The 14260-nt window shown below is 39.7% G+C and overlaps 2 protein-coding genes and 1 pseudogene across 2 annotated transcripts; all 3 read right to left on the bottom strand.

The window, feature by feature from the left end:
• Window positions 1-6: 6 nt before the first annotated feature.
• On the bottom strand, window positions 7-1936 carry LOC104802974 (annotated as a pseudogene).
• Window positions 1937-3324: 1388 nt separating this feature from the next.
• LOC109116195 (transcription factor TCP13-like) lies at window positions 3325-4992 on the bottom strand. Its single transcript, XM_019201168.1, has 2 exons — window positions 4872-4992; window positions 3325-4340 (listed from the first exon to the last, which is right to left on the bottom strand). Exon 2 carries the CDS (start codon window positions 4318-4320, stop codon window positions 3436-3438), a length of 885 nt encoding a protein of 294 aa, XP_019056713.1. The 5' UTR covers window positions 4321-4340; window positions 4872-4992; the 3' UTR covers window positions 3325-3435.
• A 5351-nt stretch (window positions 4993-10343) lies between these two features.
• On the bottom strand, window positions 10344-11658 carry LOC104802973 (transcription factor TCP13). Its single transcript, XM_010526816.2, has 2 exons — window positions 11515-11658; window positions 10344-10983 (listed from the first exon to the last, which is right to left on the bottom strand). The coding sequence occupies exon 2, from the start codon at window positions 10961-10963 to the stop codon at window positions 10382-10384; it is 582 nt and encodes a 193-aa protein (XP_010525118.1). The 5' UTR covers window positions 10964-10983; window positions 11515-11658; the 3' UTR covers window positions 10344-10381.
• Window positions 11659-14260: the final 2602 nt, after the last annotated feature.

Below are 14260 nucleotides of genomic sequence, written 5' to 3'. Positions count from 1 at the left end.
CTTTCCCTAAAAGTCATGCATTCAATGCAACCTATCACTATCTCAGCTATGGATGTCCGGGGAAAGTACATACTCCGTCTAACAATTCCCTCAAACCTGTAGACATCATACTCACAGATACCTATTTTACACCTGAGTCAGTCCCTGAATTATCCTTTCACAATTTCCTTCATTTTCTGGCTTCTTCTCATTCTTGTCATCACCCTCCCAAAACCAAGCAGCAACTTTCCGATTATCCTTGTTCTCTAAATTTCGGTTTATTGACAAACCCATAGGTGCCTTTGGACACCCGATCTTGAAATGCACCAGTGACCGTGCTTTTGTAGGCTCTTTCTTCTCTCTATTCTCAGATTCAGACCAGTTCTCCACAATCTCATTAGCTGGAGTAAACGCCTCAAACAATGGAATGTGATTGTTTATCATGTGTATTCTGGGACTGCGATTGATACTAGCTGCTTCGTTTGAAAGCTCTGCAGGGCGGACAATGAGCGATACCTCCTTCTCCCCAAATCTAAGAGGAGCAGTAAAAAACGGGTTACCTTCCACTGATATTTCAAGATCCTTTTGATCAACAGATGAAGACAGCTGCATTGTTAAATGAGCAGACCCATTTTCTTTACTCCGCATATCTAGTTCAGATCTGCCAGAATCATCATCAACAGCTCTCTCATCACTCCCCGCCTCTGATTGAACATGTGTCTTGGTTTCAGGAAATGCAGGAAGCCAAACTGGAATATGCTCATCAGGAGGCTCGGCTCCAATAATTGAAAAGCTCGACGCTGGGCTTTTTCCTTTGTTAATAGGGAAACGGGGAAGAGAATACGCATATGGCATCACCTCTGCTTCTCCAATATAACGGATAATGTCCTTTACTACCCCGGAATCAGCAAGACAATGGTCAACATCCGAAGCACCAGCAAAACCTAACCCAGAATTCAAATCTTCCAAAGCTTGAACAATATCCAAAGCATTACCCTCTGATCTACCGGCCATATTAGCAGACAAAAATGCAGTCTTTCCAATGCTCTGGACATACCGGACCACAACATCGGTCAGTGTTTCAAGAGCAGACTCTTGAAAAGAATTGAACCTCAAGCTCTCAAGCATCTGTGATTCTTGTAATGTGTTGATCTCAACACTCTCGCACACCTGTGCCACGGCCATTCTTGCGACCGCATAAGCAAAATCGTTGCCATGAGACCTTCTCTTCCTGTGTAGTTCTCTTTGCTCACTTCCACTTTCCCCACTTCCATTGCTCATATTCAACACCTCTTACAACTTTTTCCAACATAACATGTAGAACCATTTCTTGAGCGAACCCAACAATATCCGCATCCGTCGAGAACACAGTATCAAGTCATTTGTCGTGAAATTCTGTTCTCCGCAACTTGAAGAAAACAGAAAGGGCAAATCATCAGACAAGGAACCGGAGAAGGGTACTCATCCACCAAGACAACCAATAAAATGATACATAATTAAACATCAATTTTGGTCAAAACAACAACAATACACAACCGCAGAGAAACCCTAGAAAATTGCCGGGTCCAGCCACCACGAGAGCACAAGAAACCAACACCCAATTTTGTTGGAAAATTACATCATATGAAGTCCAATGCTTACCAGAGAAGAAGCCTCCTCCACCAAAACCCCCCCAGAAACAGCAGAATCGCCAAGGAAGAAGAACAAACAATTGCCAGCAGCCACCGGCGGCGAACCCAGGTGAAAACCCTAGACAAGGAGCGAATTTGGGGAAAATGACAAAGAAACAGAGGTGCCAAGAAATGGAGTACGACCCGAAAACCGCGAAATTTAGGGTTTCAAATGGGATTAAACCCAACATAAACCCTTCGATCTGGAGAGAGCGAGAGTGAGAAAGCAAAGTTTTGAAAATTTCGTTTAGGAAACAGGGGATGATAACGTCACTACGGAACGGATAGAGAGGCCGTCACCGTGCTGCGTCTTTCTGACGCGTGGGCTAACGGTTAGATTGCCTAGTAGTAATAATAATAATTAGTTATAGTTAATTTAAAAAAACGAATAATAGGAGCAAATATAGAAAAAATCCAGAGAAAAAAAAAACTCTGTAAATTGGTCGGTTTATACATAATTATAGTGTTCAGACTATTTCAAATTAATTATATGAATGAATGCAAATTAGTAGTAAGAATGATTAGTTTACACACAAAAAATATTTTAAATATGAAAAAAATAAGAATAATAACAAATTAATTATATTACATCTCAATAATAGAATTTTATTAAAAATCCATTTTCATTTTGTAATGATGATACTAATAATTTACTCCAATCCGATTTATACTGTCAAAGGGTTAGTTAGTACTACTTTCTAAAACACAGAGAAATGCATTAATCGTTTTTCTTAAAATAAAATAAAAATATTGGCTATTTTATACATGCATCTACGGCGAATATACATGAATACATATCATACATATGTGCGTGCGTGCATGCATGCACAATATATGTGTGTATCAAAGTGCATGCATATATACATGTGTGTGTGTGTGTATAGAGAGATAATTTACTAGTGTGTAATAAAATGAAGGAGGCGCAGAACATTGGATCTGCAGCCTTTACATAAATCGACCAGTTTGTACAAAAGCAGCTTTCTTTGCTATTTCTCCGACAGTCCAAACTGGTTTGAGTTATTGTCCCTTTTATCTTCCAGTTTTAGCAGCAGACTTTGGAGAAGCGCACACACAGATATATACATACATATATATATCTATATAATATAAATGTTCCATAATTCCCAATTTACTAACCACAGTTTCCATTAGAGGAGTACAAGTGACATGAGACACTGGTAAATAGATATCTATAACTCAGTGAAGCGCAATATATATATATATATACAATTCCAATATCTTCTTTTTTTAATAACCGGATATTTTGTGCCGAAACTCACATTAATCTCGGGGTCGTGAGCAAACAATGTGCAATCTCCCTTTCCAATTTGAGACTCGAACTCGATACGGAACAAACATTTTGCGTCTCTTTTTCACCGGCTGAGCTAACCAAGAGTATCTTTATATATAGAAGAATTGATAATGAACCAGAACTATAACAAATTGCATCAACTCTCTCTCTCTCTCCACACACATATACATATATATATATATATATATATCCATTTCGTTATGTTTTGCAACGCTATAACTAAAATCTAGGCAGAGCTGTCGCATACAAACAATCAATGTATACACACAAAACGGGCATACATACATTAGATGAAAAGTTTGTACAAACTCATCATATGATCAAAACAGAAGTCATTCATAACTAAATCAAAAACGTCATTACACCAAGATACCTTGATTATATCCAAAAAAAAAATACCACCTTAAATTAATCTGTTCTTTTCACCTCCATTAATGATCAATTCGGATGATCGATCATCTTCTTCCGCTCGTGCTACTCTCGACCGGAGCCTAGAATCTTAGACACGTTACCATCGGCCTGATCGAAATGAACAGGAACTCGAGCATTGTGATGAAAGCCAAGACCGTGTATCAAAGGATGTTGAGTCGGCGCGTTTTCGGACGAACCCTGTACTTGAAAGTGGCTCGCCACTTGTGTTGGATCCACCGGTGATGGGAACAGAGACTGTGTTGTCGTCGGACAGAACAAGATTTGCGATGGAAACGGGACAAGGTTATGGCTTTGATGATGACGATGATCTGTCTCATGAAAACCCGAATGGTCATGGCCATGGTGATGACGATGATGTTCCATGTTGTAGAAAGATCCAACATGTTGATTATGTTGCTGCAGCTGATGAATGTCGGTACCCAAAACCGCGTCGTTTTTTCCTCCCTCGTCGTCCTCTTTCTCGCGACCACGCTCTCGGCCTTCGTCGCCGAGTTGACCCGGTTCTTGACTCGGGCCGAGACCCGGGTTGAGACTCAAGAAGGGCCGGTGGTGGTGGTTGAGGAGGGCGAAGTTTTCCGGCGAGATGGGGAGAGGAGGGAGCGCGTCGATCTCGTCTTTGGCGGCGTTGAGCAACCAGTCAACGGCTTTGCTGGGTTGGTCAACGCCGAGCCGGTCCTGGAGGTCGTAGAGCTGAATGGCCGTGGGGACTGATAATCTCACGCGCCTGTCACGTAACCCTCTCAAAGTACACACCTTGCTGTGACGGTCTTTGCCTCCGAACGCCCTCGAAACCCTAACGATCCTCGGGTCCTTCGACCTTAACCATGACCACGACGACGAAGCTGGCGGCGGCCCCTTTGTAATTACGGTTCTGCCATCGGCGGCTGAAACGTCGCCGTTTTCCTCTTTCCAAGTCGCCGTACTCATCTTGTTACCTCTCTCCTTGTCTTCCGCCGCCGTCGATCCATGTAATTAGGAGCTAGTCAGTTTCTTGAGTATGCAAAAGATTAAAACAAATCCAATACTAACTATATATATTGAAGATTCTTGCGAATTCTTATAAGAACAGATCTATAGCTTGTTTTCCTGCGAAATTATATATATATATATATATATATTGATTGCCCTAAAAAGATTAATACTGGATTCGGCATCTTATGTCGGATTTAGGGTTTCATGTGGAGGGCATATGGACTCGAGATTCGGCCAAGAATTAAACTTTCTGGGCATGCATATCATTAAATCCAAAGACTGGCGATAAAATGAAGCTGATAATTAAGAAGGATTGAAGCACAAGAACTTCATAATAAACTAAATACCTTTCAGCAAAAAAAAAAAAGGGGGGGAAGAAAAGAGGTTATAGTGAAATTTCACTAGATCGATATTTATAACTAGGGCTTTCGTTAGCAGTCAAATATGTTTTCTGTTTGAAGTCAAAGGGTTTAGGGATAAAGCAGGTCACGAGCTCTAACGTTCACCTGATATCGGCTCAAGTACTGTTATGTCCGGTTCACAAAGCCCGTCGTCTAGGGTTTCGTAGCTCCGACCAAGCGTGTAAAAGTGATGGACAAGATGACGGTGATGACGATGATGACGGTGGTGATGATGATGATGATGATGATGACGGTGATGACGAAGATGAAGATGATGACGGTGATGACCTTGATTATATCCAAAAAAAAATACCACCTTAAATTAATCTGTTCTTTTCACCTCCATTAATGATCAATTCGGATGATCGATCATCTTCTTCCGCTCGTGCTACTCTCGACCGGAGCCTAGAATCTTAGACACGTTACCATCGGCCTGATCGAAATGAACAGGAACTCGAGCATTGTGATGAAAGCCAAGACCGTGTATCAAAGGATGTTCAGTCGGCGCGTTTTCGGACGAATCCTGTACTTGAAAGTGGCTCGCCACTTGTGTTGGATCCACCGGTGATGGGAACAGAGACTGTGTTGTCGTCGGACAGAACAAGATTTGCGATGGAAATGGGACAAGGTTATGGCTTTGATGATGACGATGATCTGTCTCATGAAAACCCGAATGGTCATGGCCATGGTGATGACGATGATGTTCCATGTTGTAGAAAGATACAACATGTTGATCATTATGTTGCTGCAGCTGATGAATGTCGGTACCTATTAGAGTATACTATACATATAGTGTATATGTGAGTGAAACCTGAGTTAGAAACAGAAGGTTTGTATTCAAACAGAGTATTTATACTCAGGAGCGTACACTGATCAATATAGAGTTCATATTTCACCATTTTCTTCTCTCTCTACATTCTCTCTCTATAACAGAATTCTCTCTCTCATCGATACAATTGATATGGTATCAGAGCAGTGAATTGCTCCGCTTCAATCATTCTTTTCGTCATTTCATTTCGATTTGATCTTTATCCAGATCAAATTTTTTCTGAGATTCTTTGCAAATTGTTCATCGTCATGGAAGCTCCGTTCGAAGATCTCGAAGAACTTCCTGAGGTACCTATCACCAGTCATTACTATCTTGGTTCAAGTGACCATACAAATGTAGTTCTTGTATCAGATCGATTAAGTGGACCAGAAAACTTCAGTTCTTGGCATCGCTCTGTTTCGATGGCATTAGAAGGTAGAAACAAATTATGCTTTGTTGATGGATCTTTGCCTCGACCACCTGAGAATCATCAAAATTCTAGGTTATGGTCTCGGAATAATGCTGTAGTCAGTTCTTGGTTGATGAATTCAGTTTCAAAGATAATTGCGCCAAGTTTGCTTCATATATCAACTGCGAAAGATATATGGAACAATCTCTCTCGACGTTACAAGCAGAATCATGTTCCTCGGAGATATAGTATCAAGCAGCGACTTCGATCTCTCTCTCAAGGTTCATCTGATGTGAGCAATTATTACAACAAACTTTTCACACTTTGGGAAGAATTGAAGTCTGTTCGTAATAGTCCGAAATGTTCGTGTGGAAGGTGCACTTGTGATCTTAATCAGAAATGGTATGAGCATCATGAAGAGGACTTTGTCATTGAGTTCCTTTTTGGACTGAATGATTCATTTGAAACTATCAGAGGACAGATTATTATGCAAGATCCACTACCTGATCTGGACAAGACCTACAACTTGATCATTCAACATGAACAACAGCGACTGGTCAAGAATCCAAATCTTAATGATTCACCTGTTCTTCAAGCTTCAGCAATTCCAGATGGTGTTGTGGCTGCCGTTTCTGGAGGTAACTTTAGACCAAAACAGAGACCATTATGTACACACTGTGGACTATATGGTCATGTGGTACAGAAATGCTATAAGCTACATGGTTATCCACCAGGCTACAAGCAATCTGGACCAGCTTCAGCTCCTCGACCATTCAATCCTCGACCATATGTTCCTCAACAGAATGTCAGGCCGAATTCTGCATATCAGTATTCAGGACCACATCCTCCACAACAGAGACCTGTTGTTGCTTCAGTTCAGTCTATGCCAGCTATGGACATGAACACATCACAATTCCCTCCAATTACAGAGTTGTCTCCTGATCAACTCCAGAAGCTCTATGCAGAGATCTCCAATAAAATGGCTTTTGTCAATGCCACTATTACTGCTGATGGGGCAGCAGAATCTCATCCATCATCTGGTACGCAACATTCTTACATTTGCTCAAGCTCTATACAATCAAACTGTATGTCTCCTGGTACTTGGATCATTGATTCTGGAGCATCAACACATGTCTGTGTGAATAGAGATTTATTTTCTGATCTCAGTACTGTTTCTCCTGTCATGGTAACATTACCTAATAAGCATCACATCACTATTACACATGCTGGTACTGTCAACATCAACTCATTTTTAACCTTACAAAACGTCCTATATGTTCCCACCTTTGCTTTCAACCTTATCAGTGTTTCTGCATTACTAAAGCAGAACTCTGTTTCTGTCATTTTTTCTTCCGATTCATGTATGATTCAGGTGCCTACTCTGGACTGGATGATTGGGAAAGCTGATCTTCAGCAGAACCTCTACATTCTTGATCCAACTTTTTCCCCGGCACCACCATCTTCATCTTCATTTCATTCCTGCAATGCTCTTACAGCAGATACAAACATATGGCACCAAAGACTGGGCCACCCTTCCATAGCCAGAATAAAGACCCTCTCTTCAGCTCTATCTCTTCCTAAATGTACAGACTTGACCCACTGTCAGACATGTCATTTAGCGAAACAAAGACGTTTACCCTTTCCTTTCAATAATCATGTATCTGATCATCCTTTTGATCTAATTCATCTAGACATTTGGGGTCCTTTTTCTACAATGTCTGTTGAAGGATATAGATATTTTTTAACAATTGTTGATGATTGTTCTCGAGCCACATGGATTTACTTTCTTCATAATAAAAGTGATGTGTTGCATCTTTTTCCTGCTTTTGTTACCATGATAGAGACTCAGTACAGATCGAAAATAAAAATCATTCGATCAGATAATGCCCATGAGCTGAAGTTTACAGATTTCTGTCAAGAAAAGGGAATTATTCATCATTTCTCATGTGTCAACACACCTGAACAGAATTCAGTAGTAGAAAGGAAGCATCAACATGTGTTAAATGTTGCAAGATCTCTGTTGTTCCAATCGAAGCTACCACTGGGATATTGGACAGATTGTGTCAGAACTGCTGTTTTTCTGATAAATCGTATTCCCTCACCTCTCCTGGATCAGAAATCTCCATACGAAGTATTAAATGGTAAAGCACCTTCCTACTCACATCTTCGTGTGTTTGGTTGTCTATCTTACAGTACTACACTTCTGAAAGATAGGACAAAGTTTTCACCTCGGGCACGAGCTGCAGTTTTCATTGGCTATCCACCTGGTGTCAAGGGCTACAAACTACTGGATCCTGAGACACATGAGGTATATATTTCTAGAAATGTCGAGTTTCATGAAACCATATTTCCTTTTCATTCAATACCTTCTACTGTAAATCAATCACCTGATGATATATTTCCCACAACCATATTACCTTTACCAATTTCTCTACCTATTGAACCAGAACAGACCACCCACTTTACTCAACCAGATCCAAATAACCAACCCATTCATCCAGACAGACCAGAACCATCAAATACCAGACCATTTCGTAAAACCAACCCACCATCTTATCTATCAGATTATCAGTGTTATGCTACTCAACATAATACTGAAAAATCTGTGATTACCACCCCTTATCCGATGTCTTCATATGTTGATTATCAACAACTTTCTCCTACTTACCAAAGATACATTCTGAACCTTAACCTTGAGACCGAACCTCGACATTTCAAAGAAGCTATAACCTCATCAGATTGGCAGATTGCAATGAATGAAGAGTTATCTGCTCTCATTCAGAACAATACTTGGTCAATTGTTTCACTTCCAAAGGATCACAAGCCAATTGGGTGTAAATGGGTATATAAGATAAAGAGGAAGGCTGATGGTACAGTCGATAGATACAAGGCGCGACTAGTTGCTAAAGGATATACTCAGCAAGAAGGTGTGGATTATACAGATACATTTTCTCCTGTTGCGAAATTAACTACAGTCAAGGTACTTTTGGCTTTAGCTGCATCACAAAATTGGTCTTTATCACAGATGGATGTTTCGAATGCATTTTTGCATGGAGACTTAGATGAGACAATATACATGACTCTTCCACAAGGTTATACACCTACTGATGGCGTGAAATTACCTGAGAAAGCTGTGTGTAAGCTAAAAAAGTCTTTATATGGATTAAAGCAAGCTTCACGTCAGTGGTATCAAAAGTTTTCATCTGTGTTACTGAAGGCAGGTTATCGACAATCTCAAACAGATCACTCTCTGTTTGTAATGAAGCACAATGACTCCTTTGTGGCTCTGTTGGTATATGTCGATGATATTGTTATTGCTAGCAATAACAATAAGGCTGTTGATGAGTTAAAAAGCCTGCTAAGGAATAACTTTAACATCAAAGATCTTGGTCCTCTGAAGTTTTTCCTAGGTTTGGAAATTGCAAGATCAGCTCAAGGGATTTCAATCTGTCAACGGAAATATTGTTTGGATCTTTTAACAGAGACTGGATTATCCGGTTGCAAGCCAGTTTCTGTCCCAATGGACCCAAATCTACACTTGAGTAAAGACACAGGAGTACTGTTGCAAGACTCCTCTCCTTATCGAGCTTTGGTGGGGAAGTTGCTATACTTGACTATTACCAGACCAGACATAAGTTTTTCAGTTCACAAGTTAAGCCAATTTCTTTCAGCACCAACCGATGAGCATCTAAAGGCTGCACACAGAATCATCAGGTATCTCAAGAATAATCCTGGACAAGGGCTATTCTATTCCTCGAGTTCAGATTCCAAAGTTCAGGCATTTGCAGACACAGATTGGGGCACGTGTCCGGATACAAGACGATCTATTACTGGTTATTTGGTTTTCCTTGGTAGTTCTCTTGTGTCATGGAAATCCAAGAAGCAGAATACAGTGTCAAGAAGCAGTACAGAAGCTGAATACAGGGCTTTAGCTAATGCAACCTGTGAGATCATATGGATGACAAACTTGCTGAAAGAACTTCATATTACAGTTGCTCTACCTGCCAACCTGTTTTGTGATAACAAATCGGCGCTATATCTTGCTTCAAATGCTGCATTCCATGAAAGAACGAAGCACATTGAGCTGGACTGCCATATTATTCGTGATAAGCTACGAGAAGGTTTGGTAAATCCGATGCATGTCAAGTCGGAAAACCAACTCGCAGATTTTCTGACCAAGGCTCTGCAACCAGCTCTGTTTCACTCGATGATGACAAAATTCCAAACTTCAAGTCTATTTCTTCCTCCAAAGGAATCATAGACTTGAGGGGGGTATATTAGAGTATACTATACATATAGTGTATATGTGAGTGAAACCTGAGTTAGAAACAGAAGGTTTGTATTCAAACAGAGTATTTATACTCAGGAGCGTACACTGATCAATATAGAGTTCATATTTCACCATTTTCTTCTCTCTCTACATTCTCTCTCTATAACAGAATTCTCTCTCTCATCGATACAATTGATAGTACCCAAAACCGCGTCGTTTTTTCCTCCCTCATCGTCCTCTTTCTCGCGACCACGCTCTCGGCCTTCGTCGCCGAGTTGACCCGGTTCTTGACTCGGGCCGAGACCCGGGTTGAGACTCAAGAAGGGCCGGTGGTGGTGGTTGAGGAGGGCGAAGTTTTCCGGCGAGATGGGGAGAGGAGGGAGCGCGTCGATCTCGTCTTTGGCGGCGTGGAGCAACCAGTCAACGGCTTTGCTGGGTTGGTCAACGCCGAGCCGGTCCTGGAGGTCGTAGAGCTGAATGGCCGTGGGGACTGATAATCTCACGCGCCTGTCACGTAACCCTCTCAAAGTACACACCTTGCTGTGACGGTCTTTGCCTCCGAACGCCCTCGAAACCCTAACGATCCTCGGGTCCTTCGACCTTAACCATGACCACGACGACGAAGCTGGCGGCGGCCCCTTTGTAATTACGGTTCTGCCATCGGCGGCTGAAACGTCGCCGTTTTCCTCTTTCCAAGTCGCCGTACTCATCTTGTTACCTCTCTCCTTGTCTTCCGCCGCCGTCGATCCATGTAATTAGGAGCTAGTCAGTTTCTTGAGTATGCAAAAGATTAAAACAAATCCAATACTAACTATATATATTGAAGATTCTTGCGAATTCTTATAAGAACAGATCTATAGCTTGTTTTCCTGTGAAATTATATATATATATATATATATATTGATTGCCCTAAAAAGATTAATACTGGATTCGGCATCTTATGTCGGATTTAGGGTTTCATGTGGAGGGCATATGGACTCGAGATTCGGCCAAGAATTAAACTTTCTGGGCATGCATATCATTAAATCCAAAGACTGGCGATAAAATGAAGCTGATAATTAAGAAGGATTGAAGCACAAGAACTTCATAATAAACTAAATACCTTTCAGCAAAAAAAAAAAAGGGGGGGAAGAAAAGAGGTTATAGTGAAATTTCACTAGATCGATATTTATAACTAGGGCTTTCGTTAGCAGTCAAATACGTTTTCTGTTTGAAGTCAAAGGGTTTAGGGATAAAGCAGGTCACGAGCTCTAACGTTCACCTGATATCGGCTCAAGTACTGTTATGTCCGGTTCACAAAGCCCGTCGTCTAGGGTTTCGTAGCTCCGACCAAGCGTGTAAAAGTGATGGACAAGATGACGGTGATGACGATGATGACGGTGGTGATGATGATGATGATGATGACGGTGATGACGAAGATGAAGATGATGAAGAGGAGGAGGCGGAGGAGGAGAGAAAGTGGAAGTTTTTTTCTTAATACAAAGTTAAGTAAAATCAATTGAAGAAAAAAAAGATGCTCGGGCGAAGTGATCGAAACCCTACCACATGACTCCAAAGTCCAAACCCGGAAGAATTGCACTGAAAATGTCTAAAGCAATGGACCTCGTAGTGCCACGTGGCATATATCTCTATCCCCACCAAAAACAATTGAAAAATTTAATGCTTCCTCACCATAAAAACGAATAACACATGTATACATTTCGAAATGGGGGTTGTCATCGCAAGGTTATATTGTGAAGCAAAAAAAAAAAAACCAGTAATTTAATAAGCTTTTAATTAACGGTTTGAGAAAAAAAGAATTTGGGGAGTAATTGTTGAATTTTTCTATTCGGAAAAATATATAAGGATAATTAGAATATCAAATATACTCGGATAATAATAAGAATACTAGATTTGTAATTATACATTTTATGTATATGTTGTAATAATAAAGTTGCAATCTCGTACTCGGATTTTGGAAGAGTGAGGGAGGGCAGGCGTTGTCGACAACAACAAAAGCGGTAAATGTGGGTGACTCAAACGCACGCCTCTCGTACCTTGCCTATATTGTCCTTTCCAAAACAAGTATATATATATATATATATTAAATCTGGTTTGAACAAGTATATATATATATATATATATATATATATATTATATACATATATAATGAATAGGTACATCAATCGAATTTACCAATCGATACGTACGTACCACTATTTATAAACCCTAAACACCTTGGCGATGAACTCGGCCCTCCAACAAATTAAATACTCTTACTATCTATTCTTCGTATAGATATGTAGCGTGAAAGCAGAAAAACAAAAGAGGGAGAGGGAAGTGATGAACATTTCATCGAGAGAGAGAGAGAGAGAGAGAGAGAGTCCCCATTGAGTCGTGTCTTAATCATGGATTCAAAAGCTTGTAGTCTCATGAGGAATAACTTGTTGTCTTCATCAGTATTTTGTTATCACGAATATCTTATTTTGTTAGTGATATTTCTATGATATGTGGATTTAGATATTATGTAATATTTGTTATTAACATACTCTTTAATATAATGAAGAATTTTATTTTGTGATTATACCGAAACTATATATATAAAACGAAATAAAAACATATGCGTCTATGTATGTATATATAGACATTCATATATATACACTTAAACATGCATAAATATATATATGTAGATGTCTGTATGTATATACACATAGAGATAAAAGTAGCAGGAGAGGGTGTGTGTCGGCATCTCGAGAATAGAAAACTGAAGAAAAGAAGAAGATTTTAAAAAAAAAGGGAGAGATTGTTTAGGTTTTATTACTTTTACTGATCAAAAGCCAACTATATATTAAAAATGGTCCCCCATTTTTCATTCACATTTCTACCTGATTTTACCCCCCACTTTTACCCCTTTCCTCTGCACACTGTAAATCATAAAACCGACAATATTATTTTTTTTTTGGGTAAAAATATTCGATTGGTCACACAAATATTAATATATATAATTTCTCCCAAATTATAAATAAATAAATCTATACATGATTTTTGAGAAGTAGAGGGGGAGATGGATTTGTATATAAAGGAGAGACATCTGGCTTGATTAAATGCTTAGTATAATAACTACACATCTGCTTTCGTTTTGTCACCTTTTTCCCTAATCCCTAAGCCACATCTAATTGGTAGATAGCAACCCAACGTACGTGACTGCAGACATATATATTTACATGCATGTATTATTATTATTATTATATATAATTGTATTTATCATTCAATTATGTGAAGGGTAATAACTCAGGACACGGTGGTGGTGGTCACGTGACCCAATATTTATATATATATATGCATTTTCAAATTTCACATAAATTTGCATTGGCAGCATTCGTACGTGGGCATAAACTAGTCATATGCATTGTATTTAATTACGATCGATGCATGCATGAGCATGACATAGGATACACGTGTATGTATATATCATCAATTACATTGAAAAAGAAGATTCAAGCTTTGCATATTCAAAATTCGTGTTGGACATATCTATAATATATGTCGATAATATATATTACAGATATTACATGAATCTCTAATAATCTACTTTTTTTTTATTACATATGCAAAGAAACTGCCAAAGACTCCGAATTTCGCAAAGTCATTTGAACGTACGTAGATCTAATTGTTCTCCCGTTTGTCTACACGAGTCAACAACATCGAAGCGGAAAACAAAAGCAAGAGAAGGAGAAACAACGGAATCTAGGCGCTTTCAGCGTTTGCGTTTGACCCTCTTGCTCTGATGATTGTTTCCTTTGCGGCTGCGGATGCGGTTGAGGTAACGCGTGCGTTTGCGTTTGCGTTTGCGTTTGTGTCTGTTCTTGTTGCTGTTGTTGCAATCGCGACTGCGGGAGTTCTTCATGCGGCGGTTGCGTTTCCTTGGAACCATCCTTGTTGGTTTGCATGGATGGCGTTTTCATCAATCCGTCACCGTCGTTCTCCATTCTGTAACTTCCACAAAAAAAAAAAAAAAAAAAAAAAAA

This window comes from Tarenaya hassleriana, unplaced genomic scaffold (assembly GCF_000463585.1).
Source record: "Tarenaya hassleriana unplaced genomic scaffold, ASM46358v1 Cleome8, whole genome shotgun sequence".
Taxonomy (NCBI): domain Eukaryota; kingdom Viridiplantae; phylum Streptophyta; class Magnoliopsida; order Brassicales; family Cleomaceae; genus Tarenaya; species Tarenaya hassleriana.
This window is presented reverse-complemented; position numbering and strand designations above follow the sequence as displayed.